We start from the raw sequence: 18,806 nt of genomic DNA, 5'->3' as shown, positions 1-18,806 counted from the left end.
AGTGAGACAATTCAAACTCAGAAGCCTACCATTTGAGGTGAGACTTCCACGCACAACTCAGAGTTAAATAATTGTCGGCATTTGGAAGCTCAGCTTTGGCGTCGGTGTGTCAAATGGAACGAAAGCCAGTCACATGATTATATTCCTCCCCGCCTTCTATATGTCCTATATAAATCAAAATAAGCGGTTTTGGTATCAACGAAGTACAAGGGCGTGGCACTTGGTCAGGTGTGTTCTGGTCAAATTGTACTTTCGTTATCGCCAGGGACGACAGGGAAAAAAAGGGGGGAGCAACAACAAAATCGACAAGAGATGTAGGCAATCGCCCGGGCCGAACTCTTTTGCTTCCGGAATATACAATAAATAAGCATAATAATTTTTTTTTTTTTGCCTTGTGTTGATATATTTTTTTGGGTCAAGTACCTAGGTAGTTTAAGGCATGTTATGATGGCGAGCGAGGTTACAGTAGCGAGGGGCGGTCAAAACAATATATAGAGCACTACGTCACGGTGGAGCGTTGTTCCGCTCCGCATCACCCCCCCTTCCATTACGAAGCGACAATCTGCCCATCAACCCCACGCTTATAAAATACAATCTGGATGAACTGATCATCCATGAATTAATAAGGATTACCGCCGATATCGATATCTACGTGCCTGCTTCCCCGGAAATCTAGAAACATGGCTACTGAAGCCCCGCTCCAATACGAGCCATCTGCTGGAGCTACGCACCTTCAAATCACCGATACATTGCCCTCAGAAGTCGTTCAATGCTTACAGAACGCCCGTTTTGTATGATTCCCCCCTAGTGTATCTATTCTGCCCTTATATATCGAGCATCAGCTAAACTCAAGTGTGTCCCCAGCTCCACCTCGCAACATGCACGAACCTCTACCCTCATGTCTCCCTGATGAATTACACATACCTCCCATCCTCGCCCCATAGCTCCTCCCCAACGATCATAATGACAACCAATCCATGTTCGAAAAAGACGCAGAATCTGGTTTCTAATCCACACGTCTCGCTACTCGTTCACGACTGGGTATCACACCGACCGCCAACTACCGCCCGCCGCGGTTCCACCGCCGAGAGAACCGGTTCGCCGCCTCCTGAAGCATCGCGGTCATCCCTCGCTACGCTGCTGCTGAACTTGAATACGAGCGCTTTAAGCAGTATCAGTGCGACTATCAATGGAGTGGCGAGGCTAGTGGAGCGAGGCACCGAGGAAGAGAGATATTACAAGGAATCCCATCTAGATAATAACACCTTTGTCGATGTTGAAGATGGGCGGAGGAGTAGCTTGTGGAATGAGAGGGAGATAGCGACGGAACATGGTGATGGCGGGAGGGAAAGCTTTATTGAAGATGAGGATGTGAGGGTTGTTGTGGTCAAGATTACAGATGGGAGGGTCTCGGATTGGAAAGGCTCGGTGAGGGATTGGAGTTTGGTAGGAACGGGAGTAGAAACAGAGGGAGGAAATAATGTGCAAAGTGAAGGCTTGCCCAATGGTGTGCCTTCAGTCTAAGGGCTGGGGTATCGCTGGAGCATAAACCGGGGATATCTATCGCTATGCTCATCCAATACCCCCTGTTATGTACTATTTACGGAGTATATCGGTTTGTCTTGATGAGGACTGCGAATACGGGGATGTTGGCTCGCTCTTTACCTTGGGCAGCAATTTGATATGGTGTTTCTACTGTTAAAAGGCGACAACACCTCGTTTCCATAGCTGTTCTAACTACCTACTTCGGGCAAAGCCAACCTTAGGACGTCTAGCTACCTCTAAAACGCAATGTCAAACGGCAAACGGCAAAAGGGTTTCAAACGGCATCAGAGCGTACATGAAAAACCTTAAGTCTGAGATAGCAATAATGATTAATTTTCAGCACGGGCATGGAAGACGGCGGTTGAGGTGAAAGCAAAGCTTGATTAGGAAGTTCCCCGAAGTCGGGAAGATCAAAATGTCAGGCCAAGTCTTCCTTCCCACTACATATCATCATCTATGCTGCGCTCTCAAAACTCCGGCCGCAGGCGCCTCGTGGGAGGAGTTCTAGTCCCCTTCCCATTACCAAGATCTGCTCCCCGAGGACGTCGTAGTGGCCTATAAGAGACTATATTCTTTCCTGGTTCCCAAGAGCCCATACCTCCACGTGGACGAATAGACCTCTTGTAACGCCTCTGATGGTCGTAAAGGTTCTCCTGCTAAGATCCACCTGTGGCCACCCAGATATCGGCTGTTCTGGTGTAAGAATGCTATTCATGGGTCTTACAAGATTGTCCGAAACTACATCTCTTGATCACTTCTTTCTTCGCTTCCTCACACCCTTCCTTTGAGACAGGGTTCCCGGGACACATCGGACTGGATTTCTGTCGGTCTTCGAATACGCCTTCAAGCCTTGAATCCATGGGAGTGCTGACGAGTTTCCGTTTCCACTACTCATAATCGGCTATGCCATAAAAGTCAATATTGCAGACGCCTATTTATTTGAGTTGCTCCACGAGATCCTCGTCGTGGTCTAGCATATCTTCATTTGGTCAATTTCGGTAGTGCCAATTATCATCCATTGTTTTTTCTCTTCGCATTCGTGGTATATTTGCATGGTATTTCGTTGGTTCTCGTCGTCAGGGATTAGCCTAGTGTTTTCCATATCTGATTCCTCTGAAGACTTGGTATCTGTGCCTTGTCGGCGCTCTCAACAACACGAACTGGGTCGGACTGGTTGGGTCTTCTGGTCTCTCGTTGTCTTTATCTGGTTCTAGAGTTGGGTTGTTCTTCTCAGACTCTGGTGGTGGGGAACTCTCCAACTCTTCGTCTGGGGCTATCCCCCTCCAGATTCGGATTTTCACATGCTTTGTTTCCTTCCTCGACGGTGAGGGATAATGATCATCTTTCCTGGAATCGGCATGCGCTTTGCCTTCTTATCATATCTGTCTGTTGAAAATGTTGCCTAAGAAGGGATCTCCTCTAGTGCTCTCTGTTGTGGTCGTTGCTCGGCCGCCCGTTCAAATGCCCTATTGAATGCCTCCTGCGTCGCTTTTTCTGGGTATCCCTTCTTCCCATCAGACGTTCGGGGCGGGTCCCCAATTTCCTGTGCCAGCTTGGAAATCTCCTCTACGTTAATGCTGAACACAGTCTTAATTAAGTTGGTATCTTGAAGGTTACTCTTCTGTAGACAGATTGACCATCCACATTTGTACCGAGTTCAAGAAACTTATTCTCACATACAATGAACCCGGAGACCCTTCACTCCGGGCTGGTGGGTGATTGGGGTATTCCAACTCGGTGGAGTTGGAAGTAATGTTGAGAAAGCCGTCGCAAGAGCAGAGAGTACTACGAAACATGATAGTCGACGAGAAATACTCATTGCGGATGAGTTGAACCTAATTGTATTTAAAGCTCTATGAAACCTTTTGAACAACGATTTTGGAGCTGGTGGCAAGTAATGCTGAAATTGTGCATTGATTAAGGCATAAACCCAGAGGCAGTACCCCTCTAAATATAATTTTTACCAGCCTTCCTAACAGTAAGTGCTCAGCCACTTTAATATTTAGCAGCTACATTGATGTTCGACAGGTAATGGGCGGAGAAGGATATACTCTGTATATTCAACAAAGAACACGGAAGCAACCCCGCACGTCGAAACGCCGTTTCAGTATATTGCGTTAACGAAAGTAGGCAGGGAGAAAACATTAGAGCCGGAGAAGGCGCTTTAGAAGACGACTAAAATATATTTCCGATTTTGCTAATCTCAGTAGGGAACGCTATAGACCAGGACCTACCCCAACCTCGCCATGCAGCCATCGCATACTTTCTCACTCATCTTCCCTCAAGATTTCTTCTGTGCATTCGCAATCATCTCCATATACTTGTCATCAATAACCGTCAGCCCCTCCACCCCCAACTCGTCCACCGTCTTCGTATCAAGCACTAGCGACGCAAAGAAAGTCGCCGGTTCCGTTGCGCACGCATTGTCGCTAATTCTATGATGGCATCCCGGATGTTCAAAGAAATCATCTCCCGGTCCCAAAAGCTCCATCGGGTCGTCGTTCATTGCGTTTAGCATATAGCCAGATAGGATGTGGGCGCTGACGAAGGCACCGGCATGACTGTGTGGTGGTGTAGATCCGTTGGGAGGAAGCGTGATTAGGTAGGCCACGATGGATTTTCCGGGAACGTTGGGGATGAGGTGGTTGTAGAGGCATTGGACGGTGGCTAGGGGACGGCTGGGGATGTGTTAGCTCAGATAATGAGATGAGTGAAGGAACGAACCTGGGATCGTAGGTTGGTTCGACGGATGGGAGGGTTGGTTTTGAAGGCGCCATGTTGGGTAAGGAGAGGGTGCGGGGTAATTTGCAAAAAGGTCTGTATGTTGAATATTGATTTCTGCGAGATATATGAGAACTATACCGTTATTCAAATGAGGTCATTCCCAAAACTAAGTATCACCTCGTAAATGGCTTTACTATAATATGGTGTGTCTGGTGATCGAACATTGAAAGGGGATTTCTATTGTCACACTCGAGATGGAGTAATCACATTTACTTTTTCAATGTAGAAAGGTACTTTGTAAATACCTTACTGTCGGAAGGGGGGGGGGGGGTTCGTAAAACTTTCTGGAGAGCTGTATAATAGTTTTCTATAAGATATAATTATATTATTATCTTATAATTATTATAAATATAAGGTCTTATATAATGGTCTTATTATTAGTATAGATCTGCACGTATTAGAGAACGAGATGGCATCTATGACGCTACATCTGAATCTGCGAGACCTACCAGACTGTAAAACAGGCGATACTTACAATGTTCACAATACCTTGTGATAGCTGTGTGTGAAATCTACGGATCTGCACTCTTAGCCACACCTGCAAGCTCCTATGTCGCGTAAATTTGTAGAACTTAGGAATCTGTGACTAAAAGGTTTGACCTGCGGGCTTCAAATATCAAGTCTGTGGTACTTGAGAACCTGTAAAACTTGCAAGCTTGCAAGCCATGGATATGTAAGACATCCGCTTGTGCGAATGAGCATTATCCGTGATTGGGCCAGAACGGATTACAGCTGAGTTAGAACAGATGTCTCACAGCTGGGCACTAACTGCTGCACAGTGACAAGCTGTAAAAGCAATTCTGAACTGAAGCACCGAGTGGGTGACATCACGACAACACATCAAAGACTAGGAAAGTTAGTACGGGACGTACTGCAGCTTGCAGTAGCTGTTTCTGCAAGGTTTACCGCTGTTGATCTGCTGGTGTAACACTGCATCAAGTCGAATAATAGCCTATAGATCACAACAGGGTCCAGGAGTACGAAACTCTCGCAAAGAAAATGGGGTTTTATGCTGATCTTGATGGATGCTCGCTTGACGGAAGCTTCAGACACAGGCCATTGGATCAGCAACTATTTCGAATACTGTCTACACAGCTTTCATGTAGGCTCTTTACGGCCTCGAGTGTGATCTCAACAGTTACTGGGAGAGAAACGGGGTTCTGGCGAAGAACTTGTAATCTGGACTTTTCAGTGCATCTTATCTTGGGAGGCCGAAAAGTGGATATGGTTCCTGAGTTCTGCTACATAGTCTGATCACGAAATCTTTTGCTTTTTTCGAGGCATCATGAAATGTCTTTAATTCCCATCCTTTGTTAGCCTCCTCAACTAATTCACTTTCACTTAACACTGCCCACCCATTCGCCAATATTCCATACTCGACAAGTCCAAAACCTCCMCTCCCTCCTTGCCCCGCCACTCATCACCGAAGAACTTCTTGCGTGCATCTATCTTTGAAATCTTCCCATTAACTGTCAAAGAGATTTCTTCTCCACCTTGAAGCCAATAGATCACTGTCGGCTGCTTGAACAGCATCAGACCTGTCTTCTCTGTCAGGTCATTTCGGAGGGTATCCAGGCTCGGTTGCGTCAATTGGCATGATGGCTTGATTTGTAGAATTGCTGCAGCGCGCTCCTTGTATTTTTTATCCACGAGAGGAAGGACGACGGCGTTAGCGATGTAGGGGAGAGAGAGAAGAGCACTTTCGACTTCGCCTGTATGTATGGTGAAACCCCAGAAATGCAGTACTATAAGAAACGTTAGGAACATTTTGAGGTGTTGAGAGAGGGTTCTAAAAACCATCTATGTTTGCTCGACCGTAGAGTACATAACTGTCTCCAACCTTTTTGGCACAATCGCCACTCTTGAAGAAGCCCTCTGAATCAAAGGCCTTCTCCGTCAGGGTTGGATCGTCCGAAATGTATCTGGTTCTTTCGTTAGCTCTCTGCTTATGGAGACATAGCTCATGATTTATACCGTGAGAACATCGAAGGAGCCTTGAGTCTCATTTCCCCGTCCACAAGCTTCACCTCAACTCCCTTCACCGGTGGTCCGATTGAGCACTAACAAGTAATCAATATCCCAACGCATAGTATAAGGACCTTGAATCATTACCATATCAGGATAGTCGGGATTTTCCCATTCCATGCTGCATATAAGAGTGACCTCTGTCGATCCGTACAAGTTTAGCAATGGCTTTCCACGACGGAGTTCCGTCCATCTCTCCTGGGTATGTGGCGAAAGAAGTGATCCCGAAACACCTGCAACTTTCACCGCTATCATTTCTTGAATATATCTCTCCTTCTCGGCAGGAGGGAGCACAGCAATGTGGTCGTCAAAGTACTGTGCGAGTCTGTCATAACCAGTGGGCGCAACGTCAAATATGCCGACGCCCCCCTGTCTAATGCGTTCCCAGAACCATTTGGGGTCGAAGACACCAGCACAAGTTTCCCTAACATCAATGACTTACAATTAGCACATCACTTGCAGAAATTCGGCGTCGCAAAGGTGCCATCTTCGACCAGGTTTAAAAGAAACGGTTAGTCGAAGATGAACACTGGTGAAGGCTTACAAGCAAGCTCCAGACATCAAACTCGGAATAATGCCGAAAATTCCTCCCATCCAATTACCTGGCTTTTGGTTGAGAAACACGTCTTTTTCGGTCATCTTCCACGTTCCTATTCGCTCCCGTGCGGATGCAAGAAGAGCTTGGTAGGAATGAACAACGCCTTTCTGCTTTCCCGATGTGCCTGAAGTGAAGAACAGTGTGCCATTCTGCACAGATAAGTTCTTGGTACTTAGACTTGTTTCGTATGTGTGAGATGTCGAGTTATCGAGGAAAGATGTTTGTATTTCCACGAAAGGAAGTTTTGGGTTGACCCCGCTGTCGTTCTCAGCACACAGGACCTTGATAGCTTCAACTTTCTCAGTGAGCGCGGGGGCATAGAGTAGGGCCAGAGGTTTTGCGAGCTTGAAGAAGCGTAGCATGTCCTCTGGCTTGATAACGATAGCTATATTCGAGATAAGCATAATGAAGCCGAGCCGCGGAAGTAACTGCTTACACTGAGCTGACATGGCTGCACCAAGGGAGAAGATAGTGAGCATCGAGACCACGTATTCCAATCCCGGAGGAGCAATTAGGAAGATAAATTTGTCCTGGCCGGCGTTTTCCCCATTACGCATTCCATTTTGCAGCACTGCTCCTTGCAATTTATCGCGGAGTAAAGACACACTTTGCAACAACTGTCCAGCGGTGGCGGTTTTGCCCGAGGAGTGATCTCGAAGTATAATCTTATTGGGATTTTGCCGTTCATGTTGGATCAGCTCCAGAAAAGGTGAGACTGGAGGGAAGAAAAGCTGCATTGTAATACGATGAGATTCTGACAGGAGGCGAAAACAAGAGGCACTCTCAGGCTGTTGTCCAATATTTCTCAGATATACCAAGTAGAAATGAGATAAACGGAAGCAAAATTCTGCGAGGAAGAAAATGATCACAGCCACTAATAAGGACTTTTAGGCCTTTTTTAACCTAACAGAGCTATCAGCTATTTTATTCACACGAGCTTGAATTACACGTTTTGTAGAGGATACTTGGTAATAGGCGGTAAGGCGTACTTAGAGTCTCAAAAGCAAGCTCTGATTTGGTCGCGGGAGGAGAGATCTACTGTTTCACTTTTCACTTACTAAAAGAGGAATACGACGACGGGAAGATATCTTGATATTACTTTTTGTTTTAACGATAAGTGATGCCAAGGTCTGTTCCATCAAATAGTCGTTTGGTGGCCTAATCGAGTAGTAAGCAAATATATTGTCAGTTTGAGAGCTAAATATTTTAATAGCATTTGTGTACAAGGGGAGCCCCTATTGTGCTACTGCACTGCACATGCAGGAACCCTTCGTGCAACATCACTTCCATCGGCAATTAAGACCCCTAATCGGAATTGCAGGCCTACTCGGATGTCTTTCAAGCGCATGGCCGTACAGCACTGACCTACATACATTTCTGTGACCGCCTTTCCCAATCGTAGACAGCTCGGGTAGATTTAACGAGAGTCAGCGCTTTCAGTGCACGCCACCACATTTCGTATCGGAAATCGCGAAGATCTTTGCTATAGTTGTTAAGGCGTTGGCGCTAAGATAGGCATCGCAAAGTCCACTAGAGCTGTCCACGTACTGTACAACCTGAGTGATACAGTTTTGAGCAGTGTACATAATGCCCCTACTTGTATGCAATAGGTCCGACTTAAGAGACATGTTGAGAGACAGACATGTTGCATGCAGGGTGCTTTTGCATTTTTGCGTACTATTCGATTAAGGGGACTCATGTACTGTAGGCACCCAAATTATCGTTTACTCCATCAATCAATTTATTGATTGAAACGGCGATAAGTCGGCCAGATTGGTCGTTTAAACAACGAGATTTCTCCACTTAACATTGTTTTTATTTACTTCCATGCTTGATTGATAGAGTGATTTTAGAGTGTACGGGAACCTGCATGAGCTGATTGAGAGTGATCGAGAATGCCTGCAAAAAATTGCGAAAACCCTGATCAGAAAACTGAAGCCGCGTTGCTGATCCCTTCGTCTCTCCAGAGAATACACCTCAACTACTTGCTGGCGGTGTAGGACTGTTTTTCTTTTTTCGAAAGAACATTATGTCAGATGGTGCTAACACCTCTGGCGGTCTCCGTAACGCAAACAGCAACCAGTACATCTTAATCTGCAGCAACTCATCTAGCAGTAACTTTACTTACAGCTCCGTTGCTTCTACGTTGAGTTTGAAGATTGATCACGACTTGATAGTAAAATGGCAAAAGTCCGTCCTGCCCCAATTGAGTCCTTGGAGGCTTACAAGCACATTTCCCCCGACTCGGGACAACCAACTGTGATCCACTCCAACTACAACCCTAAGATCAAGGCCCATGTTCCCCAGGACTCCCTTCACGAGGAATTTACACCTCCGAGAGATCGGGGATCCTACGCTGATCCAGAGAAGAAGGCATTGTTTGCTGTCGCCAAACCCGCTGACGTGACTGAAAGCATTGGTATTTACCCCAGAAATACAGAACAGCTCATGATATGTCATATGCTGACTAGATATAGGCACCGAGCTAAAGAATGTTCAATTAAGTCAATTGGATACGAAGCAATTGGATGAACTTGCTGCACTTGTCAATGAACGCGGTGTTGTCTTCTTCCGAGACCAAGATTTGACAACTGAGAGGCAAGTTGAGATCTTCGAGCATTTTGGCGTTTTGGACATTCATCCCACGCAAAAGGTACCTGGCCACATCTTTTCACAAGACAGAGAAAGAGCTTATCCCTTTCTGACACTTCGCAGGACACGAAACATTTTATTGTCGGAGGAAATAATGCAGATTGGCGAACCCTTTTGAAATATACTCCGTGGCCAATGTCAGAATTTCATTCTGATACGAGCTTTGAGATCAACCGTATGCTCCCTTTACCTACTATCGACCTCTTCTCTGACGAAAGATAGCCCCTAGCTATTCCCTTCTTCGCATGGAGGAGCACCCCGAGGTTGGTGGAGACACAGCCTGGGTATCTGGGTATGGACTTTATGATGAGCTTAGCCCCCATATGCAAAAGCTGTTAGAAGGGTTGCATGCTGTGCATACCTCGCGTTTGCAATACGATACCACCATTGTGAGCACAAGCTTTCCGCCTTCGTTTTAGCTCCTAGTCTTCAACTGTCCCAACTTGACATACGACACGCCCTTCAGTACCAAAATATCTTGAAAACCACCTTGCACTTACGATACTCACGATAGAGGAATGGTATTCAAGGAGAAATAACTAACCTTCTTTTCCCCAGGACTACTTCGGCGACAAACCTCGTCGCCCGCCGATTGACACACATCATCCTGCGATTCGCACACACCCTGTCACTGGCCTGAAATCTCTCAACGTCAATCTGGCTTACTGCACTGGTTTTGCCGAGCTGAAGAAGGCCGAGTCAGATGCTCTCCTACAATTCCTGAACCTGCTTATTCACAGTTCGGATGACCACTATGTCAGATGGAAGTGGGAAGCGGGGAGTATTGCTTTATGGGATAACGTAAGACTACTGGATAGTCGATAGCTATTTGGTTAATACTGACAATTTTACAGAGAACATGTCTTCATCGGATCATACCAGGAAACTACCATACGGGTACAAGGAGAGGTATCAGGACTACTGTCTTCGGGGAGAAACGTAAGTCTGAGCGGAGCCATCCAGGGAGTAACTACTTACCCGAAGCAGCGTTCTATGACCCAAAGAGTGAAGGCCGCCAACAGAGAGAAGAGCAGCTCCTTGCTAAGAGCAATGAGTGATTTTGGTATCTGCGGCATGGCATGATAAAACTAGTGAAATTGCGGTTAGCAAAGGAAAGATATAAAACCGCAGTCGTAGATAGTCAAATATAGGTAATGGTACTTCGCAGATATAACAGCCTACTAGTAATTTGTGAGTAAAATACATATTTGAGTAAGTACCTCTCATAGACTATAGTAGCGGTATAGTAGTAAAATAATAATATAATTACAAAAGGTGTAGGCCTGTCAATGTAGTATATTAAGCATATCGTTAGCCCCTATACTACTAGCTTTTACGGACAGGCTTACGGTCTGATCGCCGGTGCTAGCAGGCATGGCGGCCATGGTGTACCACGGTCCGTACCGGACCGCCACTGGACCACCACCGAGGTTGGGAACTCCACAAAAAGGAACCAAGCCCTTGGTCGTGATCCAGAGTATTGATCTCAGCCAGCACATATGGACGAAGGGCCCATGTTGATGCTAATAGCAAACAAGAACTTGTTTAGATAACTTCTTTCACGCTGTCAAATAGCAATTACGTGCAACTTTTCAGCTCACTACCAATACATCCGCGACTATTTCAACGTAATTCTCTACTGAAAATGAATAGGAGATATACGCTATAATACATTCTAATACGCGCGCCTGATAGTCACATCCATTCCTCAAACCCCTTTCCCAGGATATAAAAACACACAGCGGTCACTGGCAAGCCTTTACCAGTCGATTTGAATACTTCTCCGTCGTAAAAATCATAGGCAGAATAGTAAGTACTTGTGTTGAAACCGCTAACACTAACAAAATATCAGTCACCTAGCATCACCGGAATGGGGCGCGATATCAAATAACATACCTGGTACCACCCAGAAACTGTTGAGATAACTCTGACGTATGAGTGACTGGATCTCTTCGGGGAATAGCGCAACGACCGAAGAATCATCCAAGATTCTCTTGATAATCTGTTGATTGTACAAATTAGACTTCTTCCGTTTCTTTTCTTTTCTGGCAAGGTGACGTATGGGACTAACCTCTGTATACCCCGGAACGTTGACCATTGCATTCTGTAAGGTGACCTTGAACTGATGCTTCAGAAGCCCCGAGCTAATGCTTATGCCTAGAGCGATACCGATTTGTTGGCTCATATAGTACATGCTAATAGCTGTGGCCATATATTGATTCGGGGAACAATTGTAGAGGCCAATAAACTGTGCGGAGAGGACTATGCCACCAAAGAGACCGAATGGGAAGGTAGTGAGGATTTCTTCCCAGACGCCTGCAACGAGTTTCATGTAATCATTAGCTTCTATTTGGAGTTGTTTTCGAAGTCCTGCCTCTGCCCAGAATGGGAATTTCCGACCGGTAATTCTTGTTCCAGCTAAGAAAAGGAACGAACAGAGGTGACATAGAGCTTGGACTTTGACATACCGATAGGATAAGGCCATCGGAGTAGAATCACCACTGAATTAGCGATGCAAAAGAAAATCGAGACCATAGAAAGCCTTTTATAAGTTCCGAATCTAAGGATAGATATTAGACATTGAGTAGATCTCAAAAGGGAGTGGGAAGCAGGCTTGCCTTTTGATTATTTGCCCTGCGAGGAGAGCACCTACTGCGTTCCCAATACTGAAAGGAACTGTCCGCCCTCCACCTTCTGCATCCGAAGCTCCTTGAGTATTTGCGAAGTATGGTGCTATTTGAGAAACAAACTGCAAAATGATTTGTTAGTGAAGTAAACAGCGAAGGAGATGGTTTCACATACTCCATAACCACTCGCAACTATAAGCAACTAGTGCACAACTTAAAGTCAGTATACATATTCTGGAACTGTCAGAAGTCTGGTGATGAACTAAGCAACCTCCATAGCTGCGACTCAAGAAACATATTAAGTAAGTGAGGATATATGAGTAAAGGAATTCAAAAGTACCTGTCCAGCACAGAATGCACCAATCTCTGTTTTCAAAAGCCTCAACGGCATCAAGAGCTCCCTGTTCCCCGGAAAGGTCTCAAAGGCAAGAAAGGCTAGTGTAGAGAGTATGCCAACAATGAGTAAACTGAGAACAAGAGGGTGCCCCCAGGCAAGCGGGTTTTGTAAATCGATGGCCGCCAAAAGCGAGGATATTGCTATGGCAAGAGTGATCGCTCCCGGAAAATCGAAAGCTAAGAGAGCTGGTGCAGGCTCGTTTCGAGAGTCGTCTCGCTGCTGTTCCTCTTCCCGCTCTAGTTTTGGCAAAGTTACTGTGAGACTTTGCGCAATAAGCAAACAACAGGCGGCTGCAATTGGGACTTGTCCTAGAAACAGCCTGCAGAAATATTAATGTTGACTCATGGAGAGGACAACAACTGGGAGTTTACCATCTCCAACCAATTACTTCGGCGAGAAACCCCCCAAGCGGGCCACCCCCTGAAAGTCCAATTGTTGAGGCTATATTGACGTAACTTCGTAGAACCACGACGTCTGGTGGGTCGGCATGCTCTGTTCAAGAAAGTTGATTAGCTGCCAGCTGAACTGCTTAACAACATACTAATATAAAGAGAAGAAGAGTGTTGCCAACTCACCTGTGATTATAATGGAAGCTAGAGAGACGATCCCCGATGCACCGCAGCCGGCGATAATCCTGCCCAAAATCACTTGCCAATAAGCCAGACCTATTCCGCTATTCTCACATGAGTCAATTCCCAGACTTTCGATAGCATCTCCCACAGATTCGTAAGGGAAACAGGCATATCTGGAGAATTCTAGGCCATCACTTACCAGAGCGCGCTACCAATGCAAAATGTGCAGTATGCCACCAGTAGAGAGCGAAGGCTACCAAAATTATCACTCAATCGTCCGTACTATTGAAATCCGTTAGTAAAATTGCTAGGAGGTTGTCCCCAAGAACTAAGCATATCAAACGCTTGAACAACAATTGGAAGCAGCTCACCAGCGGTAGTGTTACGCAATATCCTATTGTAAAACTCGTCATCATCCATGACGACTTCTGCCGGCTATCGAAGCGCGATGCTATCGTCTCATGAGTTGCCCACACTAGAGAAGTATCCGCGTATGCTAATAGGATGCCTGCAGAGTTCATCAGATCAATATGTACCGAGACGGTGGCCAAGAACCACTGCTTACCACAAAGTGCTCCAATTTGCCATAGTCCGAATATTTTACTGATTTTTGCCGGTTTGGTTGCATGCCCATTGCAACTCGTTGATTTATCTGCTTGCTTTGGTAACAAGCAGGTTGTTTCATCCGCAGATTCTTCGCCTATTGCCACCGCGCTTGAGGCTCGAAATAGGGGACTTGAAGACGACATGGGAAGCTGGTCCTTAGAAAAAGTATGCCAGGAGCGCTTGAAATCTGTGTGCAAGAACACAGCGCCTCTCGAGTTTAATCGTGGAATATGTGGTGACTAGATGAGCAGTACGAGATGAAATGGAACTGTATTGAATATTGAATGACGTTGTAAAATACAGATGAGATAGAATACGAAGTACTTGATGTGGTAAGCCACAGCCGCACTACGTGGATCACCTACCAGTAGAGCGATCTACGAGATTAACGGTCCTACTAACCTTCACGAGTAGTAAGACAAGAGCTGATGTATTGCTCACCCTCTGTCTCAGCGTAAGATCAGCGGAGCTTGCAGAATTTCGGTTAGGAGGATGACATTAGTTTTAGGTTTAAGATGTTTACGTACAGCGCTTGTATCTCGACATAGGTACTTTTGATCTCTAGTGCATCGGCTTCTGAACTCAATCGGTCTGCGGTGTTGAGAAGCCAACGCAGATCAAAATTCCAATTAATTACTTAGTACTATTCTTATTATATAAAAAAATATTTACTTTATTTTTTAAACAATTCTTTTTGGTCTTCAAATGTTAATTATAACTTTTAATACATTTCATTATTATTATTTAGCAACTTATTGATCTTATTGCAATTACGTATACCTAGGTATTATAAAAAATATTATAAATTGGTTAAAATCATTATAATTCCGTAACTTAGCAATATAATACCACCAGTCGGTGTTACCATTGAGTACGGGTTTTATCGATTTTTTGGTGGGGTTTTGCCAAAAATTTCCGTTCTCAATCGTGTCACCCACTCAGTGGTGGTACTGTAGTGATTTGATTTAGAAGTTTCTTTTTTTTGGTGGCGCCGTGCTGAGGCATCGGTGCATTAACATTTTTGTTGCATTTCAATCATATCCCAATTTCCCACCGAGATATAATGCAAGCAAACAAACGATCTTCTTAAGACGGACACTTTATTATCTTTGTGGACTCACCGTGATTTTACCAAGACAAAAAAGCCGTCTTTCCCAAACATTCAGACACAACAGCAGCCAAACCCTAGAGTTTGGAATACGCACTCGCGGATAAGCATGGCAAACCCTCTTTCAGACACAGCCAATAAGACGGCACTCCGCGGCATTTCTATTGCCCAGCTCTCAACCATCTCGCTCGCGAAACTCCACCAAAGAGATCCCGCTGAACTTGCTCTCCTAGACAGTGCATCCTCCAACACGGGCTTTTTTTACCTTGACTTTCGCGGAGATGCCCAGGGCAACAGTGTGCTTGCACATCTCCCTAACGTCTATACAGCAGTCGAGAAGTACTTCGACCAGCCCAACGAGGCTAAAGCAAAGGACACCAGGCTTGACATCAAAGCCTCGCAGGACCTGGGATGGAAGATGGGCCGTGGCGGCGAGTCATTTGAGGTAAGAAACACCCGATTGATAGTCGGGTAGATCACAGCCATGTTGACTCTGCTGACGCAATGCGAATTAGCTGTCGCGGGACGAAGTGGCTTTGAACGGCGCTTCTATCTCGAAAATGCCGCGGCTCTTCCGGGATGGTGGGGCCAAGATCAGCGACTTCATGGCTGGCTGTGACGAGGCTTGCTTGACGTTGCTGAACAGTCTCTCCGAAGACTTTATGTTACACCACCGTGTCGATCAACCCAGTGACACCGGCTTGAAATTTGTCTTGCACCCATCCCTGGCTCGGTTGTCGGAGGTTGGCGAGAGCTTGCACACGGACAGCGGGACACTCACCCTTCTGTTCTACCACGATTGGAGTCTACATGCTTTTCTTCCGGACGCCGGCATATGGGGTTTCCTTCCGCCACCCGCCGAAGGATGTGCGCTGGTCAATGTCGCCAATACCCTGCAGAGGCTGTCGGGGGGGAAGCTGCATTCGCCGAAGCACAGGGTAACTCAACCGTTCGATGGTGCCCAAAATCGGTACTTCCTCAGCTACTTCTTGAGACCCGAGAACGAGTTGCTCGAGAAATGGGGCTCTGCTAATTAGCTCTGGTTTTGGAGCCTATTCAAAAGCTAGAGGTGGCAGGCATGGTGTGTAGCTGGGTTGGCCTGCATTCAAAGTTAAGAAGAAGGACTATATACGAGTACATCATATGTCTCTCATGGCAAAAGCGTGATCTCTTAATAATTCAGAATATATTACTGCATGCTCATTGCTGCATTACACTATGCCACAATTATACTTCCCCTCTATTAGGTGCAGTGATTTCTCGTACAGTGCATGGCCATCTCGGGTGGACTATACTACACCTGTCTCAGCGCTAACGACTTAACGAATGTAGCAAAGATCTCACTGTTATCTCATACAAAATGTGGTGGCGTCCACTAAAACCACTGACATGTCGTTTGTCCACCGAAGCAGGCCAGGCACCGTATCGAGTTTGAGACAAAATAATACTGTGGAAGGCTGAAGGGAGCATACGCAGATATCGGAAGCTCCACTGATCGTTGAGACCCCTGTACCTCAAAGATTAATCCGCAGTATTCAGTGATACCTCTTGAGTTTGGAGAATTATACTGCCTGGAGAGCTGCCCAGTTTCATTCATTTTCCCCTGGGCACTCAATCACTCCCTACTCATCATGGACTCTCTCTTAGTACAATGGTTTCCGACATTTGCTACTATCGTTTCTGTAGTGGTAGTCATATTCTTAGGTCAATCTCGATCGAAAACTTGGTTCCGAACGAATTGGGGCTGGAACTTTGGCAGCAACGTTTTCCCTAGCAAGTCAATTGAGATAAAAGTCGAGAGAACCCATCGAAAGTGGGAAGTCCACAATAAAGTCAGCGACGATGAGAAGCTGGAGGAACTCAAAACGCTCAAGCAATTATACTATCAGTTGCATAATCTTGAGAAGTTCCCCGAAGTCCTTCCCCAGGCTAAGAGACTCTTGATCTCCCTACTAGAGGAGACAAGTAGAGTGGGTCAGACACTACCTCTACATGACACTATTTTGTCAGTCCAGTCATTCTCTCGAGATGGTCTAGAGGAGTTTCAACAAAGGCAAAATCATGGTATTTGCAAGGAATGGGAGCAGTATAACCTTCGAAGGAAAGAGGGGTCCCCACGAGAGTTGATTGGGGACAGGGAAGAAGCAATTTGGTGGTTGAAACAACTTTCTCCCGTCAAGTATGTTGATGGTGCTTGGCTGGGTCACATTGGCAAGGTGACCACACCATTTGCCCTCTGGAAGACGATGAAAGATGCATGGCAGATCTTGTCTGAGGAGTTGGGAGATGGAGATTTGAGAAAAAATCATGTTCACTTGTACCACAAGCTACTCGAAAGCACCGCTCCGGACTTGCCTACTGCGGAATCTCTCGACTTTGGTCACCCACGGCATCAGCTCAACGAGCTTTCTGTATGGAAATCCGCAATCGCTCAACTACTCATTTCCCTTTTCCCGCATGAGTTTCTACCAGAGATTCTCGGATTCAACCTTCATTTCGAAGCTGCTTCAATGGACACGCTAAAGGCTGGAATGGAATTGAAAGAAGTTGGGATAGACCCGTATTACTTCCTCCTCCACATATCGATAGACAACACCCATTCCGGCCACAGTGCAATTGCGATAGAGGTGGTTTGCGAATACATGAGCCACATACTCAAAAGTGAAGGGAAAGAGGCTGCACAAAAGGCATGGGGGAAACTTCAGGCAGGATATCTCCTCTCATCCTGCTTGCCAGGAACAGTTATCTGCCCATCCAGGAAAATATTGAACAATCGATCCAATATCCATCTGGATCCAACTGAAGTGAAGGTGATTAATATCTTCAGGGCTAAGGCACAGGTCGCCCATGGATTTCACTGCAGTAGTAGGGTCAAAATCGGGTCCCGGAGCGTCGCCGACTGGCTTGACCCAGTCGCACTAGAGTCCAAAGAGTGGCAGAAGGGACTTCTCGATGCGATGAGCTCTAGCAAATACTGGATTTGCAAGGGAGATAGTAGCAAAAGTCGATTTATCCAAGAATTGCAATGGAACGGAAGAATGTTCGGCTCTTTCACCCAGGATGAATACGATGTCTTGAGGGGATGGATTGATAACCTTTCCAACAAATCCCCAATCCTACAGACTCCCGATACCCCAATGCATAATTCCAACGACGACAACCACGATGACGATAACGAGGACATTCTTTCTGGGTACCCTGTATTTCACCCATCATATAGTGGTAGGGGTTCGGGGGTACCTAAATCTTTCCAACCAGCCACAGCCCTGTTCACATTTCAAACACTCCCAACTTTGGATATTGGAAGCCGCCCAGTTATCGAGAGGTTACTACCGCTCTGGCTTTCCCACCCTTGCCTTCTTCAAACGTTCGTGTCGGTTCCATTTAGGACCAAAAACATGTTTGTCTGCACAATCATCAAGATTCTGCGTGCACAGGGAGGCTTCGACATTGAGAGGGAATGTCCTGCAGGAATGAGTGAAGTCCAACGTACCAATAGTCTCGGCCTTGGGGGAATTGGTATGAATATGATAGTGCAACATGGCCTCTCCCTGACTGCGCTACCATCACTCAAGGCGGTTCTCGAGATTTTTCCTTCGGAATTTGCGGTCCATATGTTACACTTTTCGATGCGGCCGATGGAGTACAAGGCTATGCTTATTGGAATGGCAACTGCGTTTGCGAAGATGCATTTCGTACTATCAAGGTCACAGTTTCCCCTGTTGTCTGCCCAAGATCAGGACATTTTGCAGAAGATAGCTGAGCGAGAGCTAGAAGGGTTGGAACTTTGTTGGGAAGAACTAAAACCAGATGGCAAAGCGTATGCCGACTGCTGTGAGGGCTATCTCACGGCCGCAGATGAGGTCAAGGGGTGTTTTCAACTATGAATATT

The 18,806-nt window shown here is 46.0% G+C and overlaps 6 protein-coding genes across 6 annotated transcripts; 4 read left to right on the top strand and 2 right to left on the bottom strand.

The window, feature by feature from the left end:
* Positions 1 to 680: 680 nt before the first annotated feature.
* Positions 681 to 1,524, top strand: BP5553_06744 (FMN-binding split barrel; the record flags this gene model as incomplete). The annotated part of the gene is made up of 2 exons (XM_032015367.1): positions 681 to 791; positions 865 to 1,524. 2 exons carry the CDS (start codon positions 681 to 683, stop codon positions 1,522 to 1,524), a joined length of 771 nt encoding a protein of 256 aa, XP_031868788.1.
* A 2,302-nt stretch (positions 1,525 to 3,826) lies between these two features.
* On the bottom strand, positions 3,827 to 4,322 carry BP5553_06743 (Uncharacterized protein; the record flags this gene model as incomplete). Its single annotated transcript, XM_032015366.1, has 2 exons — positions 3,827 to 4,223; positions 4,270 to 4,322. The coding sequence occupies 2 exons, from the start codon at positions 4,320 to 4,322 to the stop codon at positions 3,827 to 3,829; spliced, it is 450 nt and encodes a 149-aa protein (XP_031868787.1).
* A 4,811-nt stretch (positions 4,323 to 9,133) lies between these two features.
* On the top strand, positions 9,134 to 10,662 carry BP5553_06742 (Uncharacterized protein; the record flags this gene model as incomplete). Its single annotated transcript, XM_032015365.1, has 7 exons — positions 9,134 to 9,371; positions 9,430 to 9,605; positions 9,668 to 9,779; positions 9,827 to 9,993; positions 10,163 to 10,405; positions 10,459 to 10,543; positions 10,592 to 10,662. The coding sequence occupies 7 exons, from the start codon at positions 9,134 to 9,136 to the stop codon at positions 10,660 to 10,662; spliced, it is 1,092 nt and encodes a 363-aa protein (XP_031868786.1).
* Positions 10,663 to 11,349: 687 nt separating this feature from the next.
* On the bottom strand, positions 11,350 to 13,949 carry BP5553_06741 (Uncharacterized protein; the record flags this gene model as incomplete). The annotated part of the gene is made up of 11 exons (XM_032015364.1): positions 11,350 to 11,441; positions 11,501 to 12,022; positions 12,073 to 12,105; positions 12,254 to 12,353; positions 12,407 to 12,433; positions 12,572 to 12,947; positions 13,000 to 13,120; positions 13,204 to 13,301; positions 13,400 to 13,482; positions 13,572 to 13,708; positions 13,766 to 13,949. 11 exons carry the CDS (start codon positions 13,947 to 13,949, stop codon positions 11,350 to 11,352), a joined length of 1,773 nt encoding a protein of 590 aa, XP_031868785.1.
* A 1,074-nt stretch (positions 13,950 to 15,023) lies between these two features.
* BP5553_06740 (Uncharacterized protein) lies at positions 15,024 to 15,951 on the top strand (the record flags this gene model as incomplete). Its single annotated transcript, XM_032015363.1, has 2 exons — positions 15,024 to 15,359; positions 15,430 to 15,951. The coding sequence occupies 2 exons, from the start codon at positions 15,024 to 15,026 to the stop codon at positions 15,949 to 15,951; spliced, it is 858 nt and encodes a 285-aa protein (XP_031868784.1).
* A 594-nt stretch (positions 15,952 to 16,545) lies between these two features.
* BP5553_06739 (Uncharacterized protein) lies at positions 16,546 to 18,801 on the top strand (the record flags this gene model as incomplete). Its single annotated transcript, XM_032015362.1, has 1 exon — positions 16,546 to 18,801. The coding sequence occupies one exon, from the start codon at positions 16,546 to 16,548 to the stop codon at positions 18,799 to 18,801; it is 2,256 nt and encodes a 751-aa protein (XP_031868783.1).
* Positions 18,802 to 18,806: the final 5 nt, after the last annotated feature.

The sequence above is a fragment of the Venustampulla echinocandica genome (genome assembly GCF_003357145.1).
Source record: "Venustampulla echinocandica strain BP 5553 chromosome Unknown scaffold_4, whole genome shotgun sequence".
NCBI classification, from domain to species: Eukaryota; Fungi; Ascomycota; class Leotiomycetes; order Helotiales; family Pleuroascaceae; genus Venustampulla; species Venustampulla echinocandica.
Note: the sequence above shows the minus strand (reverse complement) of the source record. Positions and strands in the feature narration are given on the sequence as shown.